This window comes from Pocillopora damicornis, chromosome 5 (assembly GCF_964200805.1).
Source record: "Pocillopora damicornis chromosome 5, jaPocDami1.2, whole genome shotgun sequence".
Lineage (NCBI taxonomy): Eukaryota > Metazoa > Cnidaria > Anthozoa > Scleractinia > Pocilloporidae > Pocillopora > Pocillopora damicornis.
Genome location: NC_142674.1, coordinates 374,266 through 388,222, shown reverse-complemented (window position 1 = coordinate 388,222; position 13,957 = coordinate 374,266). Strand labels below are relative to the sequence as shown.

Below are 13,957 nucleotides of genomic sequence, written 5' to 3'. Positions count from 1 at the left end.
AGAGGCTACTTGAAGTTTTGCTTATTGGAAAGCAATGTTGGTTCCTGAAAAGCGAGGTCAAATATGCGAACACTACTCAATATGGAACAAAAATTACTATTTTTTTTTCAGTAGAGCACTATCACATTGAATATTCTTGGCAAAATCAGAAACTTCTAATCTGGAATTTTTTTTTCGTCTTTTATTCATTTTACTCTTCTTCGTTCCTTAATGTTTTGTTTTAAGCTGGGAAATGGGATGGTCCGAAACGAAACAAAATGAATAAAAAAAAACGTCATATTGCAGTTTTTCAATCATCCAGGTGATATTACAACATCATTGTTATTCGTCGCGTCAAACTTGGTCTGTGCTTATTACAGTCTACAACAATCTCACGGAAAATATAACTTATGCGCACTTACTTTCTCATATCGCACCTTGTGGGCACCTCGACAGAGCCTGTTTCGTGGAAGAGCTGAACGAACGGAAAAAAAATCTGAAAACCTCGGTGCTTAAGTGTGGAAGTAATCAACAAATCTAACAACAAGTTAGGTCATGGCTTTTTCCAAGACAAAAGTGAGCTCTTTCTTTGTTGTATTTTTGATTCAAGCTTTAGTCGTTTCAAGTGAAAATGCAACTACACCGACTATGAGCGCTGAAGGTGAGTAAAACTTTTTGTAAGGCCAATGAGCGGCACAGTTTCGACCTGGTCAAATCAGTAAAAAGTGTTGTCAGTTTTAACATGTTTGCGGTATTTGTTATTCACGCTGTTTTATGTTCGTCTCGCTAAACCCTGCATAGATGATCTTCATTTGTATAATTGCAAGGTCCAAATCAGGGCAAAAAGCTTTACCATAACAACTGTAACACTATAAATGCGCTAGCACCTTATGTATATAATGACAACTTTAATTAACTTAATAAAATCTTTAACGTTTTACATCATGAGGCAGAAGTCGGATTGTTTTGAGAAATTAATGTAACCCACCATGCATTTGGCTTCCATAAAACTATTTTGTCATTTGGAATATTGACCAAAGGACTTAAAAAGAACTTTATCCCGAGCTATTGAAGTATTGACTCGAGGATCAATACTCCGCTCTTTTCCAATATTCATAATTTCAAATCAAGCGTGACGTTGGTTATTGTAATATATTTAAAAGCCGGAAAGTGAGTCATTAACTAAAGCTAAAACGATCAAAGGTTCGAATAACGTCGTCTGTCACTGAATACCTATCAGAATGTAGATACGGAAAAAAAATGCAATGAACAATGCGTATTAAGCAAGAAACAAAAACAAAAACCGAAATCCGACCCAACTCTTCTTTGAGAGAATCCCGAAAGATTGCAAGCAATATTTATATTGAGTACGGTCTTAGTAATTGTATTCAAAACTGCTAGTCAACAGAGAGACTATAAAAAGACAAAAACAATTAAGCGAAAACAGATCAATTCAAATTCTGACCGTTAAAATCAGTGGAAAATTTCTTTTTGTACGCAAGGCCTATTGTCAAATAAACTTAAGTAAAATGAGCAAATTACTGATTTTACGCATGTACAATTTTTCAGAGAAAGTCTTCTATTAATCAATATATGTTCTACATAATGAAAAATTCGTTTTGAGTACTCTGTCATATGAAAAGCAAACCCAGAATTAGTTGTAAAATCTTTGTGACGTGTCTGTTCAAAGTCTACTTTCTCCTTGATTGTCACAATATGAATACATCAGACAAGTGGCGTTAATAGAGTGACGAAATCTAATAGACAATAGATGGTCTCTTGATATCGAATTGTCAAAAATATTCCAAATAATGATTGCCAATTTTCGCAAATTGGTGTGAAGATTCTCTCTTTGAAAATCGATTTGGAAGTTTTCCTCTTTCGCTTATTTCTCCTTTGCGACAGAGGCACTGCAGAAATTTTCCTTGGGGGAATAGCTATCGTGTGATAAATTATCATTGACCAATAGCCGGCCATTTGAAGGAAGCCAATCATTATCCGATGATTCTCATGCCCACGTGTAAGATCCTATATCAATATTCTAGCATGACTCAACATTATCAACATGCAATTTTCTAAATTAGTTGAATTCTCCATGGTTTTATAACTTGAGTACCTCATTTCTAGGGTCTAACGAAGCAACAAAAAAAATATGACAAATGACTCCAGTTAAACATACAATATTTATGTCTCTCCTGAAGAGAGACGGCGCCCGTTTTCGTCAATGTAATATATCAGACAGTTTATAAATCAATAATACTACGAATCTGTTTATATTTATTCTAAGAGTCCAAGAGTAAAATCCTGCTATAAAAAGTGCAGTGGGAAAATTAATTCTAGCATTCACAGTAATGTACATCTGTGAGAAACTTCCCAAGATGCCGTTTGCTTTATTTGAAGTTTAACCAGAGTAAACAATAAGAATTAAGCACTTGGCCAGATTCATCAACAACAGCAATACGACTGGCCAAAGTACAGAAAGCGGGTGAGACTCATTCTCAGAATTTCAAAGTGGGACATCTCTCGAACACGTGAAAGTTGATTGGTAACTTCAGCGATGCCAGAAGGACTTTGTAAGGTGGTTTGGAGCAGGAGGACTGCTGCAATTTATATTTTAGCTTCTTGTCACTTTTTAAGCGTTGAACTGGCGACGACTCAACCTTCCCTAAGCACGAAACCATCAGCTTCACATGCACAGCTTGTGAGAAGCAAAGACACTCAAGCTGATAGAATGAAGGCTGGTGAAATCGTAGAGGAAACCCATGGTATTTACGAAATATTGAAATCCACTCCAGTTACCCAAGCTTCAACAACAACAACAGCAATAACTATGTCCACAGTTCCAGCAAAAGTCGATACCACACCTCTACCTGCATCTACAGGAAGCTCTGGAACAACGTCCGTCGAGCCAAGTAACAAAGACCTAACGGTAACAATACCTATCGTGACGTCATATTTCGTTAGCACGTCATCGGTGGTAAAACTGCAGATTACTTCAAAGTCTACAGTTGTTGATTACGTAACCCCGAAAAAAGAAAAAGGAGGGACATCTCAAAACGAATGGAAAGCATCATCTTCACCCAAGCGAGTTATGAGTTCATTCGAGGGTTTGGGAATAAAGTCATCAAAAGCTGGTGAACACAAAGGTTCTTCTACGGCTAGCTCAGGTCTGTCAAAACAAATCAGTTGGCTTACTCCGGTCAAGAAGGAAATACCAGTTTCTCCGGTGTTTGAAATAATGGTTTCCTCAAGCCTGAAGAAACAAGTTAGCTCCCCTCCATCACCCTCAACTCAAAGCATGCAGCAAAGGGCATCTCTGTCAACTTTGAGAAACGAACCTTCCTCATTTTCGAGTAAACAAGCTTCGTCTTACCGTAAATCTTCGCTGGTAAAAATATCTCGAAGCGATTCAGTTCCTTCTGCATCCTCAGTCGTGAGGCTTTCACGTAATATGGAAATCAATACCACTCTTTTTGTTCTTGAAAAATTAAACTCCTCTTTACCATTTTCGTCTTCAATAAAAATGCCGATGTCCTCACAAGTCAAAGACGAATTTACCCCATCGAAAGTAATAAATTTAAAGACATCTTCTAACCTCAAGGAACGAGCTCCTTCAACTTCAAAGATATTAATGTCTTCTTCAAGACTAACTTTGTTCTCTCCAGCAAATATAAGCACGTCTTCACCTTTAGTTACAGAAATAACGACCTTAGTTTCCACTGTGGCAATTTCTCAAAACGTAAGCATTAATAAATCCCTAAACCAGAGCCAGGAGTCAATGTATTCTCAAACAAAAGAAGGTACGAAATCATATCAAGCAGTGGAAACTGTTACGCCTTCACACCTAAAAAAATTCACTACTGCTAACATGATAGGAGCTACCACGTATGTAACAGTAGAACCATCGCCATGGAAACTGTCACCTCAAGCGTCAAGGCAAAATACATCATCTTCATTGCTACAGTTACAAGACGACATGATGACATCACTGAAACCTAAGAGTACTATCATGTCCTCCCAAATCATCTCTTCTCCATGGAGGGAGACTACGCTGTCTTCCAATATGGATAGTAAGCAACCTCTATCTTTACCACAATTCCCTTCCACTGCAAATCGATATAAGTCATTTTTAATGGTTAATGTGATGATACTTTTAAATTTACGAAAAAATTCACATCAACTCTTGTTCCTTAACTTTTAATTAAGGGTGTATGAAGACTAGTCACTCTTAAAAAAAAATTATTACAAGTGGAAAATCTTTTTTAACCTTACTTCCCTTTCTGTTTGCAGATTTGGTTACTTCCTCTCTCCCTATGACCGTCGGAGTTCTATTACCATCCACACCTGAAGGGGAGGCGGCAAAGGCGAGTTCGCAGTCCTCAACTGAGAATAGTCCGACGCCGGAAGCGAATGTCCCTGTCACAAAACCAGTCAAACAAACAACATCGCTTCCAGAACCGCAAACAACACAAATGAAGACTAAACCAGTAACAGAACACCCAACCATTCACCACAATGAATCCACCCACCACAGCAAGCCCACTCACCATGGAGAGTCAATGAAGACTAAACCAGTAACAGAACACCCAACCATTCACCACAATGAATCCACCCACCACAGCAATCCCACTCACCATGGAGAGTCAAATGACACGCATAAAAATGATAGTGATCACACCGGCCCGCATGGCAAAATGGGTCATCCTCACGAGCCTTCTGATGCAGACGCTTTGACTGAAGGGAATAAAGTTAATGAGGGCTGGCAGATTTCTATTTACATTGTGGTTTCTCTTATAAGTGGGATTATTGCATTTGTAATAGTTATGGTGGTCAAAAGCAATCGCCAGATGAGGTTGGTTTGCGATGTTTAATATTTAATATTAATGTAATAATTAATTCATATCCAATGACCCTGATCTAACAGTAAATTTTGATAGATATGAGTAGAAACTCGATTCTAACACGTGCGAAAGAAATCTATAACCTAATAGAGTACAATTACTAACAAACTGGTTTAAAATCCTGGTTGATTATGGAAACTACGAGACCTGCCAGCTTTTCACAAAGCATAGCAGGGAAGGGAAGCTTTACTCAGGACTATCAAGTAAATGAGAGGCAAATGAAAGGATTTTATCGTAAGACCCGCATTTTTTAAATTAAGAGCTCTAAAACCTCTGACCTCACCACCCTCCCCTCCCACTGTCTTTAAAGTGGCCCTACAAGGTGCTTGGAGTGAAGTATGCTTGAGTCAAAAGATGAATGAAGTTCATTTGAAGCTTTAGTGAGTTTTGGAGAGCAACAAGGAAGACTTGCCAAACTTTTCGATAAGTCAAATTTTTCCATTTAATTTTGGTACTTAAAAGTTATGTTCCAGTGCATGCGGTTTCAGATCATCTCATCTATGCTTAATTGTAACGTGATGTTAATTATGTGGAAATCTAGGAGCCATGCCATGAGCGGCTAAGAACTTACAGGGTGCTCCCACTTCCCCTACCCTCTCCCCCTTATCCCTTCCCCTACCCCCTCCCCCTTATCCCTCCCCCTCACCCTCGTCCTCGCAATCCCACAACATCCGTGGTATGAGTGGAAATATGTTATCTTAGAATCATTAATTTTGTTTGATACTTAAACAATTGAATGCATTATTAAACCTAAACTGTGCAATTTGTTCTTTTTTCTATTTGCAGACACGTCAGATTACGAGAGAGTCAGCGTAAACGCAAACGCGAGTGTAAGTTAATGTCCTGCACAGCTTTACATGTTAAAAGGAAAATATAATAACATTACGTATTTCAGTGAAAAGACTGAAAGTTTTTTACTACTTTATACGTTCACCAGAAATTAATCTTGAGGATGAACTTCGCCTCTAGAGGTCTGAGTTCGATTCCTGGCCGGGAGTCATTCTTGATCCTGGGAAAGACCCTTGCTTCTCAAAGAACCTCTCTTCACTTTAAAGTCCACATACATACCAGTAATTTGAGGGCGGAAACCTGACTGAAAAGTATTCTAGAGGACAAGGCTACCCGCAGTTCCCTGCCATCTCACTTTATGAAAAGGAAACTGAACAACTATACTGCCGTATCCCGAACTGGGATAAGCTCAGGACATCGGAGCTTGCCAATATGCTTCTTTAAGCACTTTTATCGGCAACAACCAATGGTGAATCTAAAACCTTTCGTAGCAAGGCCGAATTGTCATTACACCTTTTGCCTTAACCCTTATTTTTGTTCAAATATATTTTAGGTCATATTACATTTTCTGATTTCTTTCAGTGGCAAGAGAAAAAGCCGCCGCACTGAGAGCGATCAAAACAGAAGAACCAAAGCCTCATACAGAAAAGAAGAAGGATGATAACAGGTTGAGTTTCCTCAAACATGACCCTGAAGAGTCCATCCCGCTCCTTGAACTCCATATTACAGACGGTGAGGCTCCTGTGCTTAGTGGTCACCTGGAGAAACAGAGACCACAGGACATCAGACCTACTGAACCATCCACCTTTGATACAGATACAAAACCACCGATGGAAGAGAATGCAAACATACCGCCAGATACCCCCACCATTCAAATTGCCTGAGGGGGAAGGACAAGAAATTGTTGGATTTCTGGGTGTCATAGAAATCGCACATATAGTTAACAATTTTTTTTAATAAGCAGCACTATCATTTAAAAGTAAATGGAAAGAATCAGTAAAGGAAACATCAGTAAAAGAATAAGCTATTAAAACTAGACGCCATTTTTTTGTAGAACTTTAATTTCTTTTCGATACTCGTTATGAAAACTTTGACTACCAGATGGTTGACTGTTTCGTATTTGTTACAAGGTCTGATAACAGTTTGAACTGTGTCGATGAAATACTTTTACCCATTGTTTATAAATTGTGAATTTTTAACGTCAATGTTTTAGCCTCGTTTGGGTGTATGTTTTAACGATGTTTTGATAGTAAGCTTAAATTAATATACCATCAAAATTTAAACCAGAATTTAACATTTCATAGCTTTTTCAATTAATGGGCGAAAAGTATTCACACTGTGATGCAAAAGAGACTTGAGCATGTGGAATCCAAGGAGGTTTGATTGAAGTCGAATTGATCGAGAAGTGAAGTGGAGATTTACTCTCTGGACTCAAAGACTGTTCCATTTGTTTCAAAACAAAAGCTAAACAAGAACAAAGAAAAACGATGGAGAACATTTTTATGAAAATTTTTTTCAGAAAGCCACTGACGAAGCAGGGTAGCCTCTGGATTATCAAGGTTGTTAGAACATGAACGCGGTGCTTCCAGATGATCACAGAAATCGCCCTGAGTTCTATACGAATTGCCGAAACCGTAACGATCGTCTGCGTCGTTAACAATCGTCTGATGGTCTCAGGAACTCTTCCCAACCTTCTTTTTTTTCCTAAGTTTTGCTTTGGAAAAGATAAGCATCTTTTTCTTTCGTCCTGCACACCGTGACTGTAAAGGTTAGAGCCAAAGCTTTAAAACAATAACTATTATTGCTAAGAATTACACATTTAAACGACGGACTTGTGCTATTAATACCTCCTTTGAGCAGCTCAAAAAATTAAACCTAAAAATGTTTCTTCAATATTTATCAGCGGCAAATGCATATGTACTTTAGGACACTGTTTTCAATTTGTACAAATTTTTTGTGATTTCAAGAGAATTCGGCTAAGCAACCTTTAGTCTTGTATTAATTACTAATTTAATTATAAATCAAACTGTTGAAATTTGAATTGAACGTTAACGTTAGTAGTAAGGATGGTAGTTGGAAACGATTGTAATTTTTTGTCAACAAAATATATTCCTCGTGTTTATGCAAATAGTAATTTGGTTCCTCAGAAATAAATGAAGAGCTTCAATCTCGAAAATTTATCAACTCAGTGAATTAATAAATATAGTTCAGAGGGGCGTGGGGAGGGCATGGGTGTCTATGACTCCCCCCCCCCCTTCCCTCGTGCTAGATCAATTACGAATGCCAAGTTACCTTGAAATTTAGGGTTAAGGCAGTTTTTTCCCCGACTGGTCGCTGCTTTGACCAGCGCCAGAATAGAAAAATTAAAACTAGTCTCCTTCGCAGAAGTTTCCTTGGTCTCGTAACGCGTCACGCTACTTTCCCCTTTATGGCTTTCAAATCACCGATCAGGTAGGATTAAAAGGTCAGATTACCATTGTAATCAAGTCTACTAATGCTCTTTTGACAACTTTCCTTTTCTTTACTGATAATAAACTCTCGGTTCTGGCAAGCTTTTCACAAATTCGTTGTGAGTTCGAATTCTTTTTCAGTGTGAAAATAATTCGGCCTTATCGGCAATTCAGCAATCAAAACGACTTAATACGATTTAGTCGATTTGTGATTCCATGGCTGCTTTGGATGAGGCAAATACCTCATTTTCCTCATTTTTTTCCATGAGGATTTTTAAATCACTCATACAATAATTAAATCCCCGTTCCAATAATGGTTGTAGGAAAAGCTTTACTGTGATGAAGAGGTTCCACTTGACTAAAAGCAACTTGAAAGCCTCCAATGAAACCCGCCTTGATGAATCTCTCAGTTCCTGTACGGCCCCTATTTTCTAAACAAACGTTTGTAAAGGGTAATAGTTTATTCTAAAAATACATATTTGGTCATAACTTACTCTTCAATCAACCTCGACGGTCTTTTTGCTGCGCAAAGCTAATTAGTGACCGTAAGAGGATTGGGACCCAACTAGAGTTACAGGAGGAACAGACGCAAGTGCCGTCAGACAAGAAATGGCTGTCGCGGTCTTCACCCTTAAACAGTGGAAAAAAGAGATGTATATTCTCTCCATTTAGTCTCATAGAAAAAGAGATTCTTGGACCTACACCCGAAACAGTTTATCCCTAAGGTATCCCCACCCCCCTCCCCCTTCCCCACCAGAGTAGCGTCCTTCTCAAAATTGCAGCTCTAGTCTCTGAGAATGGCAAACCTCTAAAGAACCTAAGGAGATGCGAAATGTGAACGTCGAAAAAAATAGGGATCATATCAGAAAATAGGAAACTGGCTCATCTCCTCCAAAACTTCTTTTACTCATTAATTAAATTGCTATGTACGTCAATTTTTAATTCGAGAGCAAGTTAGCATTTTTACACCCATGTTAGGAAATCATCCCGAGCATGACAAGGCAAGAACTCTGTGAGGGCGTTTCACGTTAAGTTTAAAGGTCATGTCACGGCTGTTTTTGTTATAAAATTAAGCTTTCATATGATTGCTCTCATAACTTGAAGTCATTTGCGAGTAAAGATGCAAAAATTTGGAAAGAGCATCGTCTAGGCGAGCATGGCACTGTTAGCTTTGATAATCTTGGTTTTATCGGAAAACGTGGACTGCTTGATTGTTAATGTGACAAGGCTGGAGAAGAATGACAAATTCACAAATCCAAATCGTACAGCTGTGTCAAACTGTATTGCGGGTGGCCAATCTTCTTATTTCGACTCCTGTAAGAATTTTCGTTCGGTCGACACGAGAGGAAATTGTTCCAATTCAAAACCTTGCTGTCAGTGGTGTCAATGTAAAAGTGATCACCCAATTTATTTGTTTCACTTGGGAAAGTGTGTGAATCTGCAGGAGCTGAACACGGATAATTTTGGTCCAGGGTCAATTGGTAGGTCATATTTTTTTTTTCAGTTTTTTCCTGTCGAGCTCTGGCTGCTGTAAATATATTCAGGCTTCAGAATAGTTATTGTTTATTCCTTTCATATGTTTAAAGTGAAGGAGAGATAAGATGAGACGCGTTCATGCCGCTTTTAGTCGATGATAGATGATCTATAACATTGTTTATTTCTACGATCGAGTGACAGTGAATATGAGATACCGTGGGATAAGAGAGATAACAAAGCTATAGCTCATGATATTAGGGTCTCACAGGGTTTTCATTGGGAACAGAGGGGGAATGGGTCTACCCAACAGTTTGCAAAGGAGGGACATTTGACTACCAATCAACCGCTAATGAGAAGGGGAGGAGGGGGTGGGGGGTGGGAGGAGGTCATAACATTATTACAGAACCTTATTAGCGGATCAGGTAGATCTCCCCCCTCCCCTCCCCACGCGTTTAGTTAAATCATCAAGAGAAAAACCTGATCTTGGTTGTATTTTGTTAGGATGTGGTGCACGCCTCGAAGTGAAAGCTGGTGGTGATGACGATGATGATGATGATGATGATGATGACGATAGAAAAAACGATAGAGGTAAAGACGTTTGCAAAGCCAGCTCCTGGGTTCCACCTCTTATCAACTTTCAAACTAAATCAGATGTTAAGATAAAATTCTGCCGAGCAAAACCTAAAGATACCGAGTCCTGTGATGTCCAAGCCGCTCGCTATGTTGGTGATGGTCAATGGACGAACTTTACTGACTTTCAGCGAAGGTTTTGGACCAAGAAAAACAAGAAAGATATCTACCTAGAGGTAAATAAAGCCATACGAGTCAGCTAGGATATACTGTTGGGCGCTCCAAACTGTGAGATCACCAGAGGATTAACGTTCTTTACACCAGAACTCACATCTGTAGGGGGTCCACTTTAGCGATAAAAAAACCGTTCGGAGGAGTCGAACCAGAGACATTTCAATGAGTTTTACAGTTAAGCTGTCGGAAACTCCGCTAAAGTTGTGTACCCATCAACTTTTAAAGAAAGAAGATGTCGTAAACAATAATCTGGCTTTAGTCGCTAAGGGATTGACTATTGACAAACACATCCCTTCCCCGCAATCTGTCTTAGCCTTAGCCGTTTGCCGTCACCATAAATATTTCTGAGGGAAGGGGTGCGAAGGGGGCTGCAAATAAACTGTCGCGACATAGCAATTTTCCCTTTTTCTTTCTCTGCCTTGCTTACAGAACTTTCATCCCTCCTGCTCTCGGCAAAGTCCTTTTTTCCCTTCAAAAGCAGATCATTTTCGAAAAAGCATCTCTTCCACAACAATACATTGAGAATGAAAGGGAAAGAGCCAATGTAATTTTGGTTTTCTGTTTTATTGTGTTTTAATCTGTATCTAGTGGAACAGATCATTGGTAACGAATTTCACAGGGAATCTTGTTGTCATCAACGTAAAGTGTAAACAGAAAGGCAAAGGAAAAGATTTTGCTTCCTGCTTCATGTTCAAGACAGCTGGGACATTTACAGGTCGGTAGAGACTCTAGTCAGTCATAAAAAAAGGTAGGATGAATCAATCTAACCGACTGAATCCCTCTGGAGTGCATTTGGATTGTGCAACGTGAAACCAAAACCGAAATAATTTTGAGAAAAAAAATGACTGGGAAAAAATGAGAACTCCAAGTAAAAACGAGCAAACCTCCTGAGGCGCGGAAAGCGCAAAGGACTCGATTGTTTTAAGTTTCGTAGCTGATTGGTTGAGAGAGAGGTACTAGTTTTCTTAACCAGTCACAGAGCGACGGGATACAGATTCATTTACTCAAGTCCTCATTGTACTAATTTATTCGCTCGATCATCTTTAGCCACAGAAAAATGTATTGAACCATCCACAACAAAACCAGCGACAGCGAAACCAATGACAACAAAAAACACCTCAACAAAATTATCAACAACAGATACTGGTACATCAAAAGAGACTCTGCCACCAACAACACAAGCAGCGGTAACAACAGGAAGAGGAACAACAATAAAATCAACTGCAGAGGTCCAATCCACAAAAAAGCACAGCACAGGAACGACCCCCATCAGCCAGACCGAGTTATCGACGAAATCATCCGAGACTCCGCCGACTTCCTCAAGCGCCACAGACACCACACCTAAAGAGACTCCCACTGTTATCTTCATGACAACAGAAAGAAGCAGTCCTGGTAAAGACAAGATAATAAACAAGTCAACTGACCTAAACAGTAGCAGCAGAAGAATAGTTATAGTTGTGTCTGTGTTATGTTCACTTGTGGCAGTCATCGCCATGTTTTTCTTATCAGCTTGGCTTTGGAGAAAACGGCAAACGGCGTGAGTTGGTTTTTATGATATGATCTATATTTTAAGTTATTTTTCCCGTATTTTCTATTTTCCTGATGTACATCATCGCCACAAGTACTTTATTACGAGCATCCACTCAAAATAATTTTAATTTTAAGTTAGCAAGAACACTAACTACAAGCTGTATAAGAGAATATATATATACATATAACTTGTTTTTATCTTGACAGAAAAAGTTACTCAAGAAGCGATCAGCAAAGTACCAATCAGTGTAAGTGAATGGTTAACCTGAGTATTTTACCTCACCACGATATTGAAGAACACCGTAAAACCCTCCTCTCAATTGCTGCAAGTAAAGGTCCAAACTACAGGTTTGGACCGTTAGGATCAGAAAGCCAAAAGAAAATTACGACAAAGGAGAGGCATCAAGAGACTGCAATGCAAAGGTCTTTTGTGTCATTTTTCTGGTACTTTGCATGTATCGCATCAGAACGCGGAATCCGAAGGTCTGGGTTCCATTTTTTTTTAAGGGACTAGGACTTCCTCTTTTTCCTCTGCTTGTGAAATGATGACAAATATCTTTCTTCAGTTTCTAAAGACCTTTGCAATTGATGGATCTAGTTTCCTTTAGTTTTTTAAATAGTTTCTTTAGTTTTCTCTATTTAGATTTTTGTATCTGCCAAGTTAGTTAGTGGTTACTACTTCTCATGTGTCTAAGTATAGAATACCTTACATTTATTCATATCATTGTCACCATTATAGTCGATAAACCAGAAGATCACGTCCACAACACACATGAGAATGCCTATCAACTACTAAAGTATGACGGGAAATCAAAAGATCAGGCTCAATGGGAACAACCGGCCTATGAGGGCCTCGTCAAGGGTTCAACTGCGAAAGACTTGGGAGAGGGAGAAGTTTATACCAGTCCTACAGTGTATCAACAACTTGACAAGTCTAATATCACCGCTGAAAACGATTATTTAGCGGCTTATCATCCTCTTATGAAACAGCTCCAGTCCAAGGTATGCATTTTAATCCCATACATTTCCTACCCTGGCCTTAACCCAGAAAGAGGTGGTTCTCTTTTTAAGACAGGAACGCAAAGTGGGGCAGAGCAGAAGTCGTCTTTCATTTCTTTTGGAAAAAGCAATTAGGTCTTCTTATGGCTATTGCTCCAAAACCATCAGAGCAATAAATATTGTTTCAGTGCTTGTTAAAAATAGGAGGACGTCATCATGCAACGAGAAAAAATGTACCTACCGAATCAATCTCGTTTGTAATTGCTTATAGTAAAGTGCAATACCTCCTTTCCGCAGTCGAAGACAAAAATAGCGATATGCCGTTGATGTCACAAAACTCACATGCATTTTCTTATTACTACTTCCTCACAGTCTGAGCAAGTAGCCGAATATGACCAAGGGTACCTGGTACTGGTTGGAGAGCATAGCAAAAGAGAAGATACCGCTGATCAAGAGGACCCGTATTACTACAAAGTTGAAAGTAACATGCCTCAGTAATCAACCGTCTGTTTTGTGACGTTGGAGTAGAAATGTTGTAATTTTCGGTAAAATGATGAGAGATGAACCCATTCTTCATGGCTCCAAGTCAAGAGAACGAAAACGATCTGTAAAATTTCATGTGATACTACGAATTGATTAGGATATGATTGCTTGTTGTAAAGCCTGTTATCCTTCTTGTTTGAGTGTGTGACAAAAATTGACAGTTGAGGAAGTGGTTTCTTTACATTACTAATGTGCTGACAAGGAAAACTACCTTACAATTAAGAGGTTCTTAAACTGGTGATCATTTCCTTTATTCTCATGACATTAACGCGTGCTTCAGTGGTGATATTGCAAAGGAGAAATTAGATGTCAGTCACTCTTAGGGGTAAAAGAATTAAGACGAGTCCTGGTTTAAAACTCTTCATTCACCTAAAATAATTTCTCCAGGACTGACAAAGCGAAAGCTGAATCAGAACTTACTCAGCGGTCCCGTATGTGTTCCTGCGCAACTCTAATTATTGACCCCAAAATGTTGTGGTAAACCGG

At 38.9% G+C, this 13,957-nt stretch overlaps 2 protein-coding genes across 4 annotated transcripts; both read left to right on the top strand.

Annotated features, from left to right (window-relative positions):
• Positions 1 to 313: 313 nt before the first annotated feature.
• On the top strand, positions 314 to 7,845 carry LOC113684083 (uncharacterized). Of its 3 annotated transcripts, XM_089207661.1 has the most exons (5): positions 2,069 to 4,049; positions 4,270 to 4,453; positions 4,556 to 4,831; positions 5,667 to 5,710; positions 6,252 to 7,845. In XM_089207661.1, exons 1-5 carry the CDS (start codon positions 2,537 to 2,539, stop codon positions 6,551 to 6,553), a joined length of 2,319 nt encoding a protein of 772 aa, XP_089063787.1. In that variant the 5' UTR covers positions 2,069 to 2,536; the 3' UTR covers positions 6,554 to 7,845. The 3 variants fall into 3 exon arrangements, with proteins under 3 accessions (XP_089063788.1, XP_089063787.1, XP_027057197.2); XM_089207662.1 differs by lacking the exon at positions 2,069 to 4,049 and adding an exon at positions 314 to 640 and having other exon boundaries at positions 4,270 to 4,831; XM_027201396.2 differs by having other exon boundaries at positions 4,270 to 4,831.
• A 1,424-nt stretch (positions 7,846 to 9,269) lies between these two features.
• Positions 9,270 to 13,551, top strand: LOC113684079 (uncharacterized). The gene is made up of 6 exons (XM_089207845.1): positions 9,270 to 9,600; positions 10,097 to 10,401; positions 10,988 to 11,114; positions 11,447 to 11,934; positions 12,599 to 12,931; positions 13,301 to 13,551. The coding sequence occupies exons 1-6, from the start codon at positions 9,276 to 9,278 to the stop codon at positions 13,424 to 13,426; spliced, it is 1,704 nt and encodes a 567-aa protein (XP_089063971.1). The 5' UTR covers positions 9,270 to 9,275; the 3' UTR covers positions 13,427 to 13,551.
• Positions 13,552 to 13,957: the final 406 nt, after the last annotated feature.